This window comes from Ceratotherium simum, chromosome 3 (genome assembly GCF_057802395.1).
Source record: "Ceratotherium simum simum isolate JZ-2026a chromosome 3, ASM5780239v1, whole genome shotgun sequence".
NCBI classification, from domain to species: Eukaryota; Metazoa; Chordata; class Mammalia; order Perissodactyla; family Rhinocerotidae; genus Ceratotherium; species Ceratotherium simum.
Window position 1 is genome coordinate 70,082,166 of NC_141902.1, and position 15,218 is coordinate 70,097,383.

A 15,218-nucleotide genomic window follows, 5' to 3' on the forward strand; every position below is an offset into this window, starting at 1 on the left:
ATGATTGTTTGAGGTTTTAAGCCACTAAGTTGTTGGTTAAATTGTCACATTGTGCTAGCAATGTATGTAACTAGATTTTTTATCTGCCTCTAATATGAAGGATGTAGGTTGGAGAGACTAAGGATAAGAAGACCAGAAAGTAAAGTTCTGTTGCAGTCTAGAGGGGATAAAATCCTGGACAGAAAAAGATACTTGCAAGAGCAGAGCCTTTGCCAGATATATGGTATTGATTCCCAAATCTAGAACTGGGTTTTCTCCTGTTGAAATAAATTTTTAGGCCAAAAATGGAGCTGCTCCTGCCCAGGGTGCCACATTAGCAAACCGAACTTTCCTGTTCCTGTAAATGCTCCGCTTGACCAGAAATGCAGTATATCCAGTCAGCTGATCCCCAAATGGCAAGCCAACTCTGAGCTCTATGTTTATTTCCTTGATCTTTCTAAATAAGGTCAGATATACAACCCCAGCCAATCATGCCCTGTCTCTGTGTTGCTACTTCTAACACTATAAAACTCGCTCTTGCCCCAAATCCCTTGGGACGAGTGCTCTGTACTCCCCCAATCCGTGGACTGTTTTCCCTTGAATAAAGGACATCCACCTGGTTACTAAATTGGTTTAATTTTGTCATTTGACACTCCTCATTGGTTGACAGGACAAGGACTGGCACTTGTAGAAGTGCGTTCATTCTTGTAGTTCATCCAACACAGCTTTATTAAGGGTCTGCTAGGGACTCAGTGTGCAGCTAGGTCCTGAAGATAATATGAAATAAATATTATTCAATTTATGCCACCAAAGAGTTTATAAACTACATGGAACTGATTGATTGGAGATAAGCTAGGACAACCCCAAAGAGTAAAATATCAATGCAAGGCATCACATATTGAAATATGGAAATAGTACTTGGCAATATTTGCATTAGGAATTCAGTGAAGGGGAATCCATGTTAGCAGGAGCAAGCAAGAGGGAAATCCGTAGAGTTTCATGATATAAGAGAAGGAACACTGGTCTGGGAGTGAAATCCAAGTGTCAGTCCATTTCTCTGGCCCTAATTTCCTGAATAGTCAAGCAAGATAAAAATCATAATCCTTTAAAATTTGAGAAGCATAAGTGCTTTCAGGTAATGATCTCATTTGATTCTAACAAAGGTGTGTGTGTGCGCACGCGTGCGTGTGCGTGGATAGGAGGAAGGATAGGAGGGGAGAATGAGAGAAGTAGTATGGGACGCCGGTCCTGGGTCTCTTTGAGCAAATTATTCAACTTTTTAAGCATCTATTTCATCTGAAAATGGGGATTAATCATAACATTACTTCTCTCATGGGTTTGCTGTGGAGATTAAATGAGATTAAAGCACGTAAAATACTGTGATATAGTAAGAAATATGTGCTTGGTCTTCTAAAAACCAAAAAACCCTTGTAATTTCCGGAGTGGTAGGGGAGAGAGGAACGTCTTTTGCTATTCTAATAAGCCCCTTTCAACTACACCTGAATTTATGCTAATGAGGTGACTCTTGGAAGATGCGGACTGGTTGCCAGAGGAACCAACCAGGTGATTAGAGGGCTGGAACTTTCAGCCTCATCCCTGAACCTCTGGGGAGGGGGTAGGGGCTGGAGATTGACATAATCACCAATGGCCAATGATTTAATCAATCTTGCCTATATAATGAAGCCTCCATAAAAACCCTAACCAAAAGGGTTCGAGAGCTTCTGGGTTGATGAACACATCTACGTGCCAGGAGGGTGGTGCACCCCAACTCCATGGGGATAGAAGCTCCTGTGTTCAGGAACCTTCTGGACCTCGCTGTATGTACCTCTTCCTATGGCTGTTCATCTGTATCCTTTATTATTATATCCTTTATAATAAACTGATAAACATAGTAAGTTTTTCCCTGAGTTCTGTGAACCGTTATAGCAAATTATCAAACTTGAGGAGGGGGTCGTGGGAACCCCCAACTTATAGCTAGTTGGTCAGAAGTACAGGCGTCTCAAGTGGAGGCAGTTTTGTGGGACTGAGCCCTTAACCTATGAGGTCTGTATTAACTTTGGGTAGTTAGTATCAGAACTGTTTAATGTAAGGGAAAAATTCACATACTTGGTATCAGAAGTGTTGTGAGAGTAGAGAAAGAGTTTTCTTTTAAATACTTAGTGCTCAATAAATATTGGTTTTTATTATATATTATTAAAAACTTAAGGTAGGAAGGAAAGGGATTATGATCGCCATTTACTGATCTAAAATTCTGATTCCTAAGAATAAGATCACTGATTGAATATAAGAGAGGCAAATAAAAGAATTACTCCAGGGGCCAGCCTGGTGGCGTAGTTGTTAAGTTTGTGTGCTCTGCTTTGGCAGCCTGGGGTTCACAGGTTCGGATCCCGGGTGTGGACCTGCGCACTGCTCATCAAGCCATGCTGTGACAGGTGTCTCACATATAAAGTAAAGAAAGATGGGCACAGATGTCAGCCCAGGGCCAATCTTCCTCAGCAAAAAGAGGAGGATTGGCAACAGATGTTAGCGCAGGGCTAATCTTCCTCACCACAAAAAAAAAAAAATTACTCCAATATTTTGAGTTTGGGTAACCCGGAATGTGGTTCATTCATTTAGTAAATATTTATTAAGTCTCTACAATGTGCCAAGCACTGTACTAAGAACTTTGCATTATTCTCTATGAAATCCTTACAACTAACTCTATGAGATAGGTATTATCATTACCCTAACTTTGCAGATAAGGAAATTGAGGTGCAGAGAATTTAAAGATGAATACAAGAATGATACAACTGAACGACACAAGACAATTCAGAGATTGTACAGCAAGATCTACACACCTGCTTTGGGAGTATAGATAGGTCGGTTGGTAGGTAGGTAGATAAAGAGACATAGAATCAGTGCCGATTCATATATATTGAAAGAGATAACTACTGAGAGGGTGTTTGAATGGCCAGCATTCTAGACTTGAGTCGTCTGTAGAGAATGGATAGTTAAAACCATGAGACTAAGTAAACAGCCATTTACTAAATCATACTAAGGGAGACATGAAGAGAAATCAGTGAAGGAACTACACTAGTGTAATTAAAGTCAAGTGTACAGTGAGCTACAGTTCACCAATACTACATGTTCATACGAAAAGAAACATATTGGGGCCGGCCCGGTGGCACAAGCAGTTAAGTGTGCGTGCTCTGCTGCGGCGGCCCGGGGTTCGCTGGTTCGGATCCTGGGTGTGCACTGACGCACTGCTTGGCAAGCTATGCTGTGGCGGCGTCCCATATAAAGTGGAGGAAGATGGGCACGGATGTTAGCCCAGGGCCAGTCTTCCTCAGCAAAAAAAAAAAAAAAAAAAAGGAGGAGGATTGGCAGATGTTAGCAGAGGGCTGATCTCTTCACAAAAAAAGAAAAGAAAAGAAACATAAGTGATAGAGAATTTTAAAATATCTGCTAAGGGACTTCCTTGGTATCAATCTGAAAACTGTTATATTTAGGTACCTCAGGAGTTAGTGGCCCTGCCTGGATGTCCTTATTTGCTTCCTTGCAGTTCCATTGTCTTCTAGAATCTATCACTGGAGTTCCAGTTTCAACTGTCCTCTCAAACAAGTGAAAAGTTTTTCTTTTGAATACCATCTGTGTTTCCTCCTAAGGCATCTTAGTGTGTGCCTTACCTCCTCCAGCTTTAATTCTAGCATTCACTAATTTTGCAAATATTTTTAAAGACTGTGGGAAAGGCACTATATCAGGTGTAAGAAGAAGGTATGAGGGACAAACAAAAGTTTTACATAGTCTCTGCCTTCAAATAGCTGTTAGCCTAGATAACTACAGCTGAAATCCATAAAAAAGAGTCTTGTGCCATAAAAAAGAGTGCAAAGGGGTTCTGGAGAACAAAGAGATGGGAGAAGCCTTCATAGAATTGGTGATATGTTAATTAGGTCTGTATGTTACATCCAGTTATTTAAAATATGTGAATATATCTGTACATATACATTCCTTTCAAAGTTGAAAAAAGTCATTGATTTCAGGGCTGGAATAGACCTTGAGAGATTATCTGATTCCAAATATCATTCTGCATGTTTTATACGCAAGGCAAGCGAGACCCACAGAAAGACATGCTTCTTCATTTAGTACTTTCTTAAGTTTAAAAAATAGTCCTGAGATTGCTTGAAGACCTTAGTGGTATCATGTGCATTATACTGTTCCATCAATTCATTTTTAACTGTGCAGGAAATCCTTCATAGAATTAGATTTGGTCCCCTTGGGTTTTTAATTACCCAAGTTAATGTGAACTTTGATCTAGTCACATGGAGATCCCAGATTCATAGGACTTGGCAGTGTCAAACCAGATTTCTTCTACAGCTTTCTGGCCCATGTCAAACATTTGCTGTAAATGCTTCCACCCAGTTTTTGCAGTAACCATGAGATATTCTTTGTTCTCCGGGTGTAGCTGGCAAGAGTATGCAGCCATGACAAGTGACTGACAAAAACGACTGCATACAAGTAGAAACAAAGCACCCCTCTCTACAGTTGTCAGTGGGATTATACTTTCAAACCCTGCGAGGACATGACCTCCTACTTGTAGAGGATTCTTGCTTTCAATCATCATGTACATGATGGTGATTGCCAATTCAAACACATAATAGCCATAGCTCATGTCGTCAAAGTCTAAAATCCCAGACACTTGATATACATCATCTCTAAAGGCTGACTTGCTGGACTCTATTAAAATGTTATGGTCGTTAAGATCTCCATGATTGATACCTGAAAGGAGAAAAACCAAGCCATGAGAAAACAGTTATTTAAAACTCCAGTTCATTCTCTTTCCATTTCTCTTTCTCAGGCATGGCCATTCAAATAATTTGATGGGCAGTCAGAGATAAAGGGTGAAACCGTATTTTTCTTGAAATAAAATAATTTCCTCTGAAAAGGATAAAAGCACTTAATTTTGGTGGTGGTTTTGTGTTTGTTTCTCATCAACTCAGGGCCCAAAGATGGAGACTGTAGTTATTACAAACACCTGATTTTGGCTACTAGGAGAGTAAGGAGAAAGGAGAACTGCCCAAAACCAGAAATGTTTAAAAAGAATACACATATATTCATATTATTATAAGAAGCAAAGAGTCCTAGAATACACCAGATGCACCTTTACTTTAACCTAGGATTTCTAAAAAAAATTTCTGATGACAAAGTAATTCTGAATTTCCCCAGTCTTTTGATTACTGGAATAGATGGTGATATTTTGAGTCAGTACCACTCAAAGTGGGAGTCCATGGTCAGTGCTGGCCCACAAACTGGTACTCGTCGTCTGCATGAGATAAAAACACAAATTGAGAGTGTTTAGGTAATTTTATAATTTGTCATCGAAGAGTGTGATCAGTGGCCTTGTCTCACTGAATGGAGTATAGACCAGTTTGAGTGTTGTCAAACTCGCATGGTAAGTCGTATGTGGCTCAAGCTGTGAACTAATCATGAACAGTAGAACTATGTAGCAGGCTGCAGTGGGTTGGGGGAAAAAAACCAAATTTGTCTTCTACCATGGATAGTTTGAGGAGCACTGATTTAAACTACTGACTAAGGATTAGGGGATGAGATGTCCATGAGCACTGAAGTAGTGAGCCATATACTTTATAATAAGTATGTGATATAAAGTCCATAATATTAACTTCTAAATATAATGCTGATTTCTTCTCTATGAATTAGGATTGTGTAAATCATGCTTAAGTAATGTAGCACAGTGGGTGGCATATAGAAGCAATAAACATTACTGTAAACCATAGATTCTTTTTTTTTTCTTTTATTCTTTATTTTTATTTTTATTTTTTGTGAGAAAGATCATTCCTGAGCTAACATCCGATGCCGATCCTCCTCTTTTTTTGCTGAGGAAGGTTGGCCCTGAGCTAACATCCATGCCCATCTTCCTCCACTTTATATGGGACACCGCCACAGCATGGCTTTGACAAGTGGTGCGTTGGTGTGCGCCCGGGATCCGAACCTGTGAACCCGGGGCCACCGAAGCAGGGCACGTGCAGTTAACTTCTTGCGCCACCGGCCTGGCCCCTAAACCATAGATTCTAAACTACACGTTTCTGAAATTGGGATGTATCATACAATTGATGTCACGTCATAGTTTCATTGGCAGTGTTTTTTCTTCCTTAGAGGGTCATAAAGTAATGGTGCATCTTGTACAATCAAATGGCATTTTAGAATCAATGAAATAGGTTACATTGTGAATGCAATCTGTATGTATCTACGGGAACCTCTCCTCTCTCATTTCATTGCTTCTCTTCACATGTACAATGGCCAATCAAGAAATGATACATCTGTTTTATGCCTGGAATAAAATGACAAAAGTTGTTGAATTTGAGAATTAAAGAAAAGCAGGAGTTCTGATAAAGATGGCAGAGTGAATTCATTCTTCGATAACTTCACTGTGCTCAATATACATAGCAATGATAAAAATAAAAAGAGAAAACAATCAAGATACAGCCTGCCTCAAAAATAAGATAGATCTATATACTAAAAAACAGAATAGAAATGCCAAGCCGTGAGCAGGAATAAAGCCACAGGACTATCTACTGGGCTCCAGATCAGCAATGTGCTCTACCCGCCTGGGAGAACACGAACTGAAAGTGCTACCTGTCAGTTGGGGAAACAGGCACACTGCATGAAGCTGGGGGCAGTGATAAGGGCTTCCCAACCGTAAAAGGATGACAAAATCTGTTACCAATCCACTGCTTAGAATACTATGGGTTCAAGGAAGCAGAAGGACAAAAATATAGGCTTGAAACCAAATGCCAAACCAGGCTTCTGTGTGAATATATTCTCTGTCTGATCATTCTAGTTACTGAAGTCTTTGGTTCAGTTTGTATACAGTAGTCAGTTTCTTTTGGTTCTTGCTCATAGTCTCTTCTTTCCTTGTATGCTGATATATGGTATGTTTTCTGGCCACAAGGCAGTTACTCTAGAAAAATAAACAAGAACTAAAACCAAAAAATACAATAAATGAAATTTAAAAATAGATGGGTGTCACAGATTAGAAATTGCTAAAGAGAGAATAAACTAGAAGATAGGTTAGAAAATTATCCAAAATGCAGTATGGACAGAGAAAAAGATTTAAAAAAACACACACATGGATAAGAAGAGAAGAGACAGAAAGGACTCATTGAGAAGAACTAATACTAGCTGAATTGGAGTCCAGAAGGAAAAGAGAATGGGGCAGAGGCAAGAATTTTCCATAACCGATGAAAGACAATATTTAAGAAACCCAAGCAGATTAAGGAAAAAATTTAGTTAAGGAAAAGAGGACATCTTAAAAGCAACCCAAAGGGGAAAATACAGATTGTCTTCAAAGGAGCAACAGACTGACAGCCGGCCTCTCAATAGCAATGGAAGCTAGAAGACAGTGGAATTCTAAAATTCTACAACCCTGAAACCTAAAATTCTATAGGCTGTGAAAATATCCTTCAAGAATAAAGACAAAATGAAAACATTTTTAGTCAAATAAAATCAGAGTTCACCAGTAGAAAACTGCATTAAAGGAAATACTAAAGGACGTATTTCAGGCAGAAAAAAATGACTCCAGACAGAAAGTTTGAGGTGCTGGAAGATATGAAACTAATGTATGAGTAAATCTAAACAAACTTGACTATAAAACAAAAATAATAATGTCTTTTGGGATAAAAATACAGAATTAAAGTTTACTAACACAACAGCATATAAGTCAGGAAAGAGATAAATGGAATTAAAGTATTTTAAGATCCTTGTACTTTCTTGCATAACATTCGACTTTGATAAGTTCAAGTCACCTGTCAGAATTTCTAGGGTAATCATTCAAAGAATAAGATAAAATATAATTTCCAAACTTCTGGAGAGGAAAAAAAAAAAAAAAAGAATGACAAAAACTATTGGCTCAAAAGAAGAGGGGAAAGAGAAGAAAAAATTGGGACAGAAAAATAGCAAGTGTACAAAAATAATATGGGATAGCTATATAATGTCAGATGGAATAGACATTAAGGCAAAAAACATTAGAAGGTATAAAGAGGGATACTTTATATTGTTAAAAGATTCAACTTGCCAGTAAGATAACAATTCTAATTTTACGTGTACATTGCCTCAAAATGTATAAAGCAAAATATGACAGAAATACAAGTAAAAATAGACAATCCACAATCATAGTGGGAGATTTAAAATACACTTTTCTTAGAATTGTTAGAACAAACAGGCCAAAAAATAAGTCAATAGTATAGAAAATTTCAACAACATGATTAAAAAACTTGACCTACTGGATATAGATATAATTCTGTATCCAAGAACTGCAGAATAAACTTTTTTTTATAGGCACACATGGACCATTTAAAAAAATTTACCAAATTCTGCATTATAATGTAAATCTTAACAAATTTCAAAAGTACTGAAATTATATAGAGCTGCCCTGTCCCATATGGTACCACTAGCCATATACTGCCATTTAAATTCATTAAGATTAAATAAAATTGAAAATCTAGTTCCTTAATTGCACATTTCAAGTGCTCAGTAGCCACATAGAAGTTATTATATCAGACAACACAGATATAGAAAATTTCCATCATTGAAGAAAATTCTACTGGACAGCACTGATATAAAGTATTTTCTCTGACCATAATACAGTTACAGTAGGAATCAACAATAAAAGGATAACTAAAAATTTTATCATATATATCTTTGTAGATGTATATAAATGGAGAGATAGACTAATGTTCATGGATTAGAATAATCAATAAGTATAACATAATATAAACAAGTATAAATATACTATAATATCCATTTTGTTCAACTTTATATACAGATTCAATCCAAATCTAACCAAAATCTCAACACTAATTTTTTTTTTTTTGGTGAGGGAGATTGGCCATGAGCTAACATCTGTGCCCATCTTCCTCTATTTTGTGTGTGGGATGCAGTCATAGTGTGGCTTGATGAGCAGTGTGTAAGTCCGCACCCAGGATCTGAACCTGTGAACCTGGGCCACTGAAGTGGAGCACGCCAACTTAACCACTACGCCACCGGGCTGACCCCTCAACAATAATTTTTTAAAACATGATATGCTGATTTCAAAATTGACATGGAAATGAAAAGGACTAAAAATAGTCAAGACCCTCTTATAGAAGAACAAGAATGTGGGAGGACATGTTCTACCAGATATGAAGACTTAAAAAGTTAAAGAAATTAAGATACTGTGGTAATCTTTAGGGATGCTCACAGATATGCCAGTTATCTTCCTTCCGGGAGCATGCTGTGTTGTACTTCCCTGCTCCCCAAAAAGTTGTGTGTGGCCATGTGACTTTTTTGGGGCCACTGACATGAACAGAAGTGACGTCACTTCAGGGCAGAAGTCTTAAGAGCCAGTATACAATTTACTACATTCTCTTTCCCTATTCCATAGCAATACTCCAGTTGGTGAACATTCCATCAGTCTCACTCTCAAAGTGAGAATACATAGAACAGAGCCCTAGCCAATCCATCATAGACACACAGCTTGAGTTAGAACTAAACCTTTGTTATTTTAGTTCACAATAATTTGGGGGTTATTTGTTACTGTAGCATAACGTAGCCTAGCTGATACATAGGGTGCATATGGGTGCACAGATGGATAAATAGACCAACAGAATAAGATAGAGAGTCCAGAAACATATTTGATTTACAACAGAGGTGCTACTGCAAAACAAAGGGAGAAAAGATGGCTTTTCATTAAATGTTGGTGGGAAAATTTATCGGCCATAAGAAAAATTCACACCATCTATAAAAATAAATTCCAGGTGGATTGTAGATCTACTATGAAAGGCAAAAACTATAAAACTTTAGGAAGATAATATAGAAGAATATCTTCATGACCACAAGGTAGGGAAAAATTTCTACACAAGGCACAAAACACTAACTATGAAGAAAAGATTCATATATTTGAAACCAATAAATTAAGGATTGTTCACCGAAACATATCATAAAGAGAGTGAAACAACAAGCCACAGAATGGGACAAAATATGTGTAGCACATATAACCAACAAAGGACTTGTGTCCATAAAATATTTCAAACTTCTAAAATCAATGAGAAAAAATCCCAACAGAAAAACAGGCAAAAGACTTGAATAGGCACTTCACAAAAGAGTTTATCCAAATAGCTAACAAATAGGGAAATGTATACTAAAACCACAATGAGAAACCATTATATACATATCAGATTGGCAAAAATTTTTTAATCTGATAATACCAATGGTGCAGAGCAATGAAAACTTTTATACTCTGCTAGTAGTAGTATAAAGTCATACAACCACTTGGGAAAACTGTAAAGTTGAATATAGACATGTCCTATGACCCAGCATTCCTACCCCAGAACTCAAGAACTTATATACTCAAAGAACTCATGAACATGTATACCAAGAGACACAAGAATATTCATAAGAGTGCTTCTTAATAGACCAAAACTGGAAACAACTCAAATATCTTTTAAGAGTAGAATAGCTAGAATGTGGTATATTTATGAATAGGATACTCTATAGTAATACAAGTTAAACTATAGCCACATGCAACAACATGGAGAATCTTACAAAAGTAATATAAAGCAAAAAAAAGGGAAGACACAAGTGAATGTATCCTGTGGGAGACAGACGGGAGCAGTGAGACCTGTTAGGAGGCTACTGCAATAATCCAGATAAGAAATGATAGTAGCTTGGACCAAATGGAAGTAGTAAAGGTGGGGGAAAGTGGTTAAGAAGTAGGGTATGTTGTGAAGTTAGAACTGATAGAATTTGATTGGATGTGAGGTGTGAGAGAAAGAACAAAGTCCAGGCTGATGACTCCTGGGTTTTTGGCTAGATCAACTAGGTGAATGGTGGATACCATTTTAATGAGATGAAGATGACTAGGGGGGAAATAGGTTTGAAGGGGAAAAAAAATCAACTCTTTTTATGCTACCATCTTACATTGTGTTTACACAAAGTAAGTGTTGTGAACTGAATTGTGCCTGCCCCCCCTGCAAAATTCATATGTTTGAGTCCTAACCCCCAATGTGATGGTATTTGGAGATGGGGCCTTTGGGATATAATTAGGTTTAGATGACCTCATCTAATTAGGCAACCTGAGCTGACTAATATAGAAAGCAGGGGGCAGGGCCGGCCCCATGGCTTAGCAGTTGGGTGCAAGCGCTCCGCTGCTGGCGGCCCAGGTTCGGATCCCGGGCGCGCACCGGCAGACCGCTTCTCTGGCCATGCTGAGGCCGCGTCCCACATACAGCAACTAGAAGGATGTGCAGCTATGACATGCAACTATCTACTGGGGCTTTGAGGGAAAAAATAAATAAATAAATAAAATTAAAAAAAAAAAAAAAGAAAGCAGGGGGCAAAAGGGACACATACTGCCTATCCTAGGCCTTGCTAGAAATGCCCCTCAGTTCCTCCCCTTTGACTAGTACTTCATGCTGGGTCAAAAGGCTGATTATACCCCAGAGAAACTGTTGTCCATGTACATAAGGAGATATGCACCAGTGTGCTCTACAGCATCATTTATACAGCAAAAATATAGGAAGCACCTAAAATTCCGTTAACAGGAGAATGGACCAAAAAAATTACAATATGTTCAAATAAATTATGATATATACATACTATGGAATACTATTCAGCAGTTCAAACTAATGAACTAAATGAACCAGAACTACATATATGAAATGGATTTATCTGAAAAACATAAGTTGAATTAGAGGTTGCAGAGGCCGGCCCTGTGGCGTAGCAGTTAAGTGCGTGCGCTCTGCTGCTGGCAGCCCACGTTCAGATCCCAGGCGCACACCGAGGCACCGCTCGTCAGGCCATGCTGTGACGGCGTCCCACATAAAGTGGAGGAAGATGGGCATGGATGTTAGCTCAGGGCCAGTCTTCCTCAGCAAAAAAAGAGGAGGATTGGCATGGATGTTAGCTCAGGCCTGATCTTCCTCACAAAAAAAAAAAAAGGAGGTTGTAGAATGATAATACACAGTGTGATACCATTTATCTGAAGTTTTAAGATATGCAAGACACTGCTATATATTTAATTTATGAATACATACATATATATTAATGAATTAAAACATGTATGCAAATTTAGTAGAGAGGAGAAAGGTAGAATCACATTAAGTTTAGAGGGGGCTTCACATGTAGCAATTTTAAGGAAAGTAAAAGCATTATTCTTTAAAAAGCAACAGGAACAAATATGGGAAAATTTTAAGATTTGATAAAGCTAAGTTGTGCCTCCACACTTTTCTGATGGTTTGAAATTTGACAATTTAAATATCGAGAAAAATACTTATTTGATTGGGGGAATACTCACATTCTCGAAAATGACTTAATTTGCTCATTATTTCATCTTTGAACAGCTGAATGACCTGTTCGACAATCTCTCGATTTTGATTCTGGCCCAAAGCATACAGATATTTCTCCAGAAGAGGTACATTTTTCAGATTCCAGATGAAGTTCTCCCGATGAAGACTGCTTAACTTTGGGTGATGGAATTTCTAAATCAGAAGCAAGAAACTCTTAGACTCTCGACAGTTAGAGCAACCTCTACTGAGAGATCTGCTGTGTGCTAGAAGACTGTACCCTCCAAAGTGTAGGCCTGGGAGTGCCTTAGGGGGAGAGCTGGCATTCTCTCGTGGCCACTGACTTGCTCTATTGACATTAATCCATGAAATGGTAATAACTTCACATTTGTACAGGATCTCACAATTTCTTTTTTTTTTTTTTTGCTGGGAAAGATTCACCCTGAGCTAACATCTGTTGCCAATCTTCCTCTCTCTCTCTTTTTTTTTTCACCCTCCCCGAAGTCCCAGTACATAGCTGTATATTCTAGTTGTAAGTCCTTCCAGTTCTTCTATGTGAGCTGCCGCCACAGCATGGCTACTGACAGACGAGTGGTGTGGTTCCAAGCCCAGGAACCAAACCCAGGCCACCAAAGCAGAGTGCACCGAACTTTAACCACTAGGCCATGAGGGCTGGCTCAGGATCTCACCATTTTGAGAGCACATTCCCATCTTACTTGATCCTCCTAACTGTGTGAAGATAAGTGTTATTATCCACAGCCTACAAAAGGAATTGGAGGCAGCTCTGAAGAACTCTATTCTCACCCACATGACCTGCCTCAGGCCCCTGTTACCTCTCTGACTTCATCTTCCACTACTTTTGCTCACTCTCCTCCAACAACACTGGCCTTCCGGCTGTTCAAGGAACATGTCAGGCACGTCCTCTCCTCATGGCCTTTGCATATGCTGTTTCCTCCTCCTGGGATGCTCTTCCCCAGATATCCATATGGCTAGTGCCCTCATTTCCACCAGGTCTTTACTCAGAAGTCACCTTCTTGGGGAGGACTCCCTGACCACTCCATCTAAAAGTTCAACCCTCTCTCCAATACTTCATATCCCTCTTCTCTGCTTATTTTTTCTTCTTAAGAACTTAGCACATATTGCTGTCTAATATTCACCATAATTCACTTACAGACCTTACTGTCTATCCGCACAGAATGTAAGCTCCATAAGGGGCAGGAGCTTTGTTTTTGTTCGTTACTGTATCCCCACACCTAGAACAGTGCCTGGCACATAGAAGGCACTGGTCAAGCAATATCTGCTGAATAAATGAATGTTCTTAAAATGGAAAATTCTAGAAGTGGAAGGGCCTTTAGACTTTGAACACTCTATCTAAATTTCTAAATGGCTTTGACCATCATTGCACAAATGGGGAAACAAGTTCAGAGAGGGATGATGAGTTCCACTGTGGGGCTGAGGGGGCACCTGGGTCTGCTGACTCACACTCCAGACCTCTTTCACAGAGTGAGTACTAGAAGGTGCCGTGGGGGTCACCCAGTGGAGTAGCTTTCAAATTTTTTTGACCATGACTTGCAGTAATAAATACATTTTACATCACAACTCAGTATACAGGCAACACGCACGTAAAGAAAAAGTCTTAGTAACAATACTGATACCATTACATGTGATGTAGTCTGGTGTTTTGTATTTTATTCTAGTTCTTTAAAAATGTTCCTCTAAGTTGATTTCAATACCCATGCTCATGACCTGCAGTTTGAAAACCTTCCCCTGATGCTTCTGTTATCACTAGAATGTCCTTGCTAAGTGGTCATGTAGCCTCTGTTTGAATACTTCCCATTGGAGGTACTTTTTACCCTTATTGAGATGGCTATGATCTTCCTTTCGCTGAGCTAAAATCTGCCTCTCCAATTGTGTCCATGCCACTGGTTCCAACTGTGACCTCTGGGGCTATCTGGAACAGGATCCTTCTCATATGACTGTCCTCCAGACATATGAAGACAGCACTCCTGCCCCCTCAGTATTCTCTTCTGCAGAGTAAACCTTTTTAGTTTCTTCAATTATTTCTCACCTGACACGGTTTTGAATCTCCTGACCATCTGGTGTGTTAAATGCCACTGTGGATCACAAAAATACTCTGCATAGTAAGCACTGAAAACACTGTTAGGAGTTGTGACTTTTGAGGTGTGGGATTGGGACTAAGAATGGAGATGATGGTGAGAACAAATGTTCATTTTACACCTTTCAGTACTGTTTCAAATTTTTATCATGTGCATATATTACTTGTACTTTTAAAGAAAGTAAAATTTAACACCCTTGTTGGGTTTCCAGTGGAGCAATTGTCCACTTAGGGAAGGCTGTGAGTCAGCTTCTAAAATGAGGGCACATTGGGCCGGCCCCGTGGCTTAGTGGTTAAGTGCGCGTGCTCCGCTGCTGGCAGCTGGAGTTCGGATCCCGGGCGCGCACTGACGCACTGCTTCTCCGGCCATGCTGAGGCCGCGTCCTACATGCAGCAACTAGAGGGATGTGCAGCTATGACATACAACTATCTACTGGGGCATTGGGGGGAAAATAAATAAATAAATAAAATCTTAAAAAAAAAAAAAAAAAATAAATGAGGGCACTGTTACCCCACACATCCCGCAGGAGAACTTCTCAGCTCTAGTATGGAGTAGTGGGAAAAATACTTGGAATCTGGACTTGGGATCAGACAGATATGGGTTTCAACTGGCTCTATGACTTATCTCAGATCTTAGTTTCCTTAACAGTAAATTCAGAGTATCAATACCAACCTCACAGTCATCTGTGGATAAACCAAGACATGAAATAAGGACCTCAGACGTATAGGTGCTCAACAAATGTTTGTCGAATATGAACACCGCAGCTGTTGTGCCTGACTTCTCTGGCCTTTCTATCCTTTTGGCTCCT

General features: G+C 39.1%; 1 protein-coding gene across 4 annotated transcripts in view; it reads right to left on the minus strand.

Annotated features, from left to right (window-relative positions):
- Positions 1–756: 756 nt before the first annotated feature.
- The window catches only part of HYKK (hydroxylysine kinase), a 31,343-nt gene continuing 16,881 nt past the window's right edge, over positions 757–15,218 (minus strand). For 2 of the 4 annotated variants that reach the window (XM_087428768.1, XM_087428767.1), the window contains exons 4-5: positions 12,305–12,488; positions 757–4,734 (exon numbers count right to left, since the gene is read on the minus strand). In XM_087428768.1, coding sequence (XP_087284894.1) covers positions 4,274–4,734; positions 12,305–12,488 — 645 coding nt within the window. In that variant the 3' untranslated portion in view covers positions 757–4,273. The remainder of the gene's footprint in view (positions 4,735–12,304; positions 12,489–15,218) is intronic. The other 2 variants (XM_014780971.2, XM_087428766.1) reach the window with 1 other exon arrangement.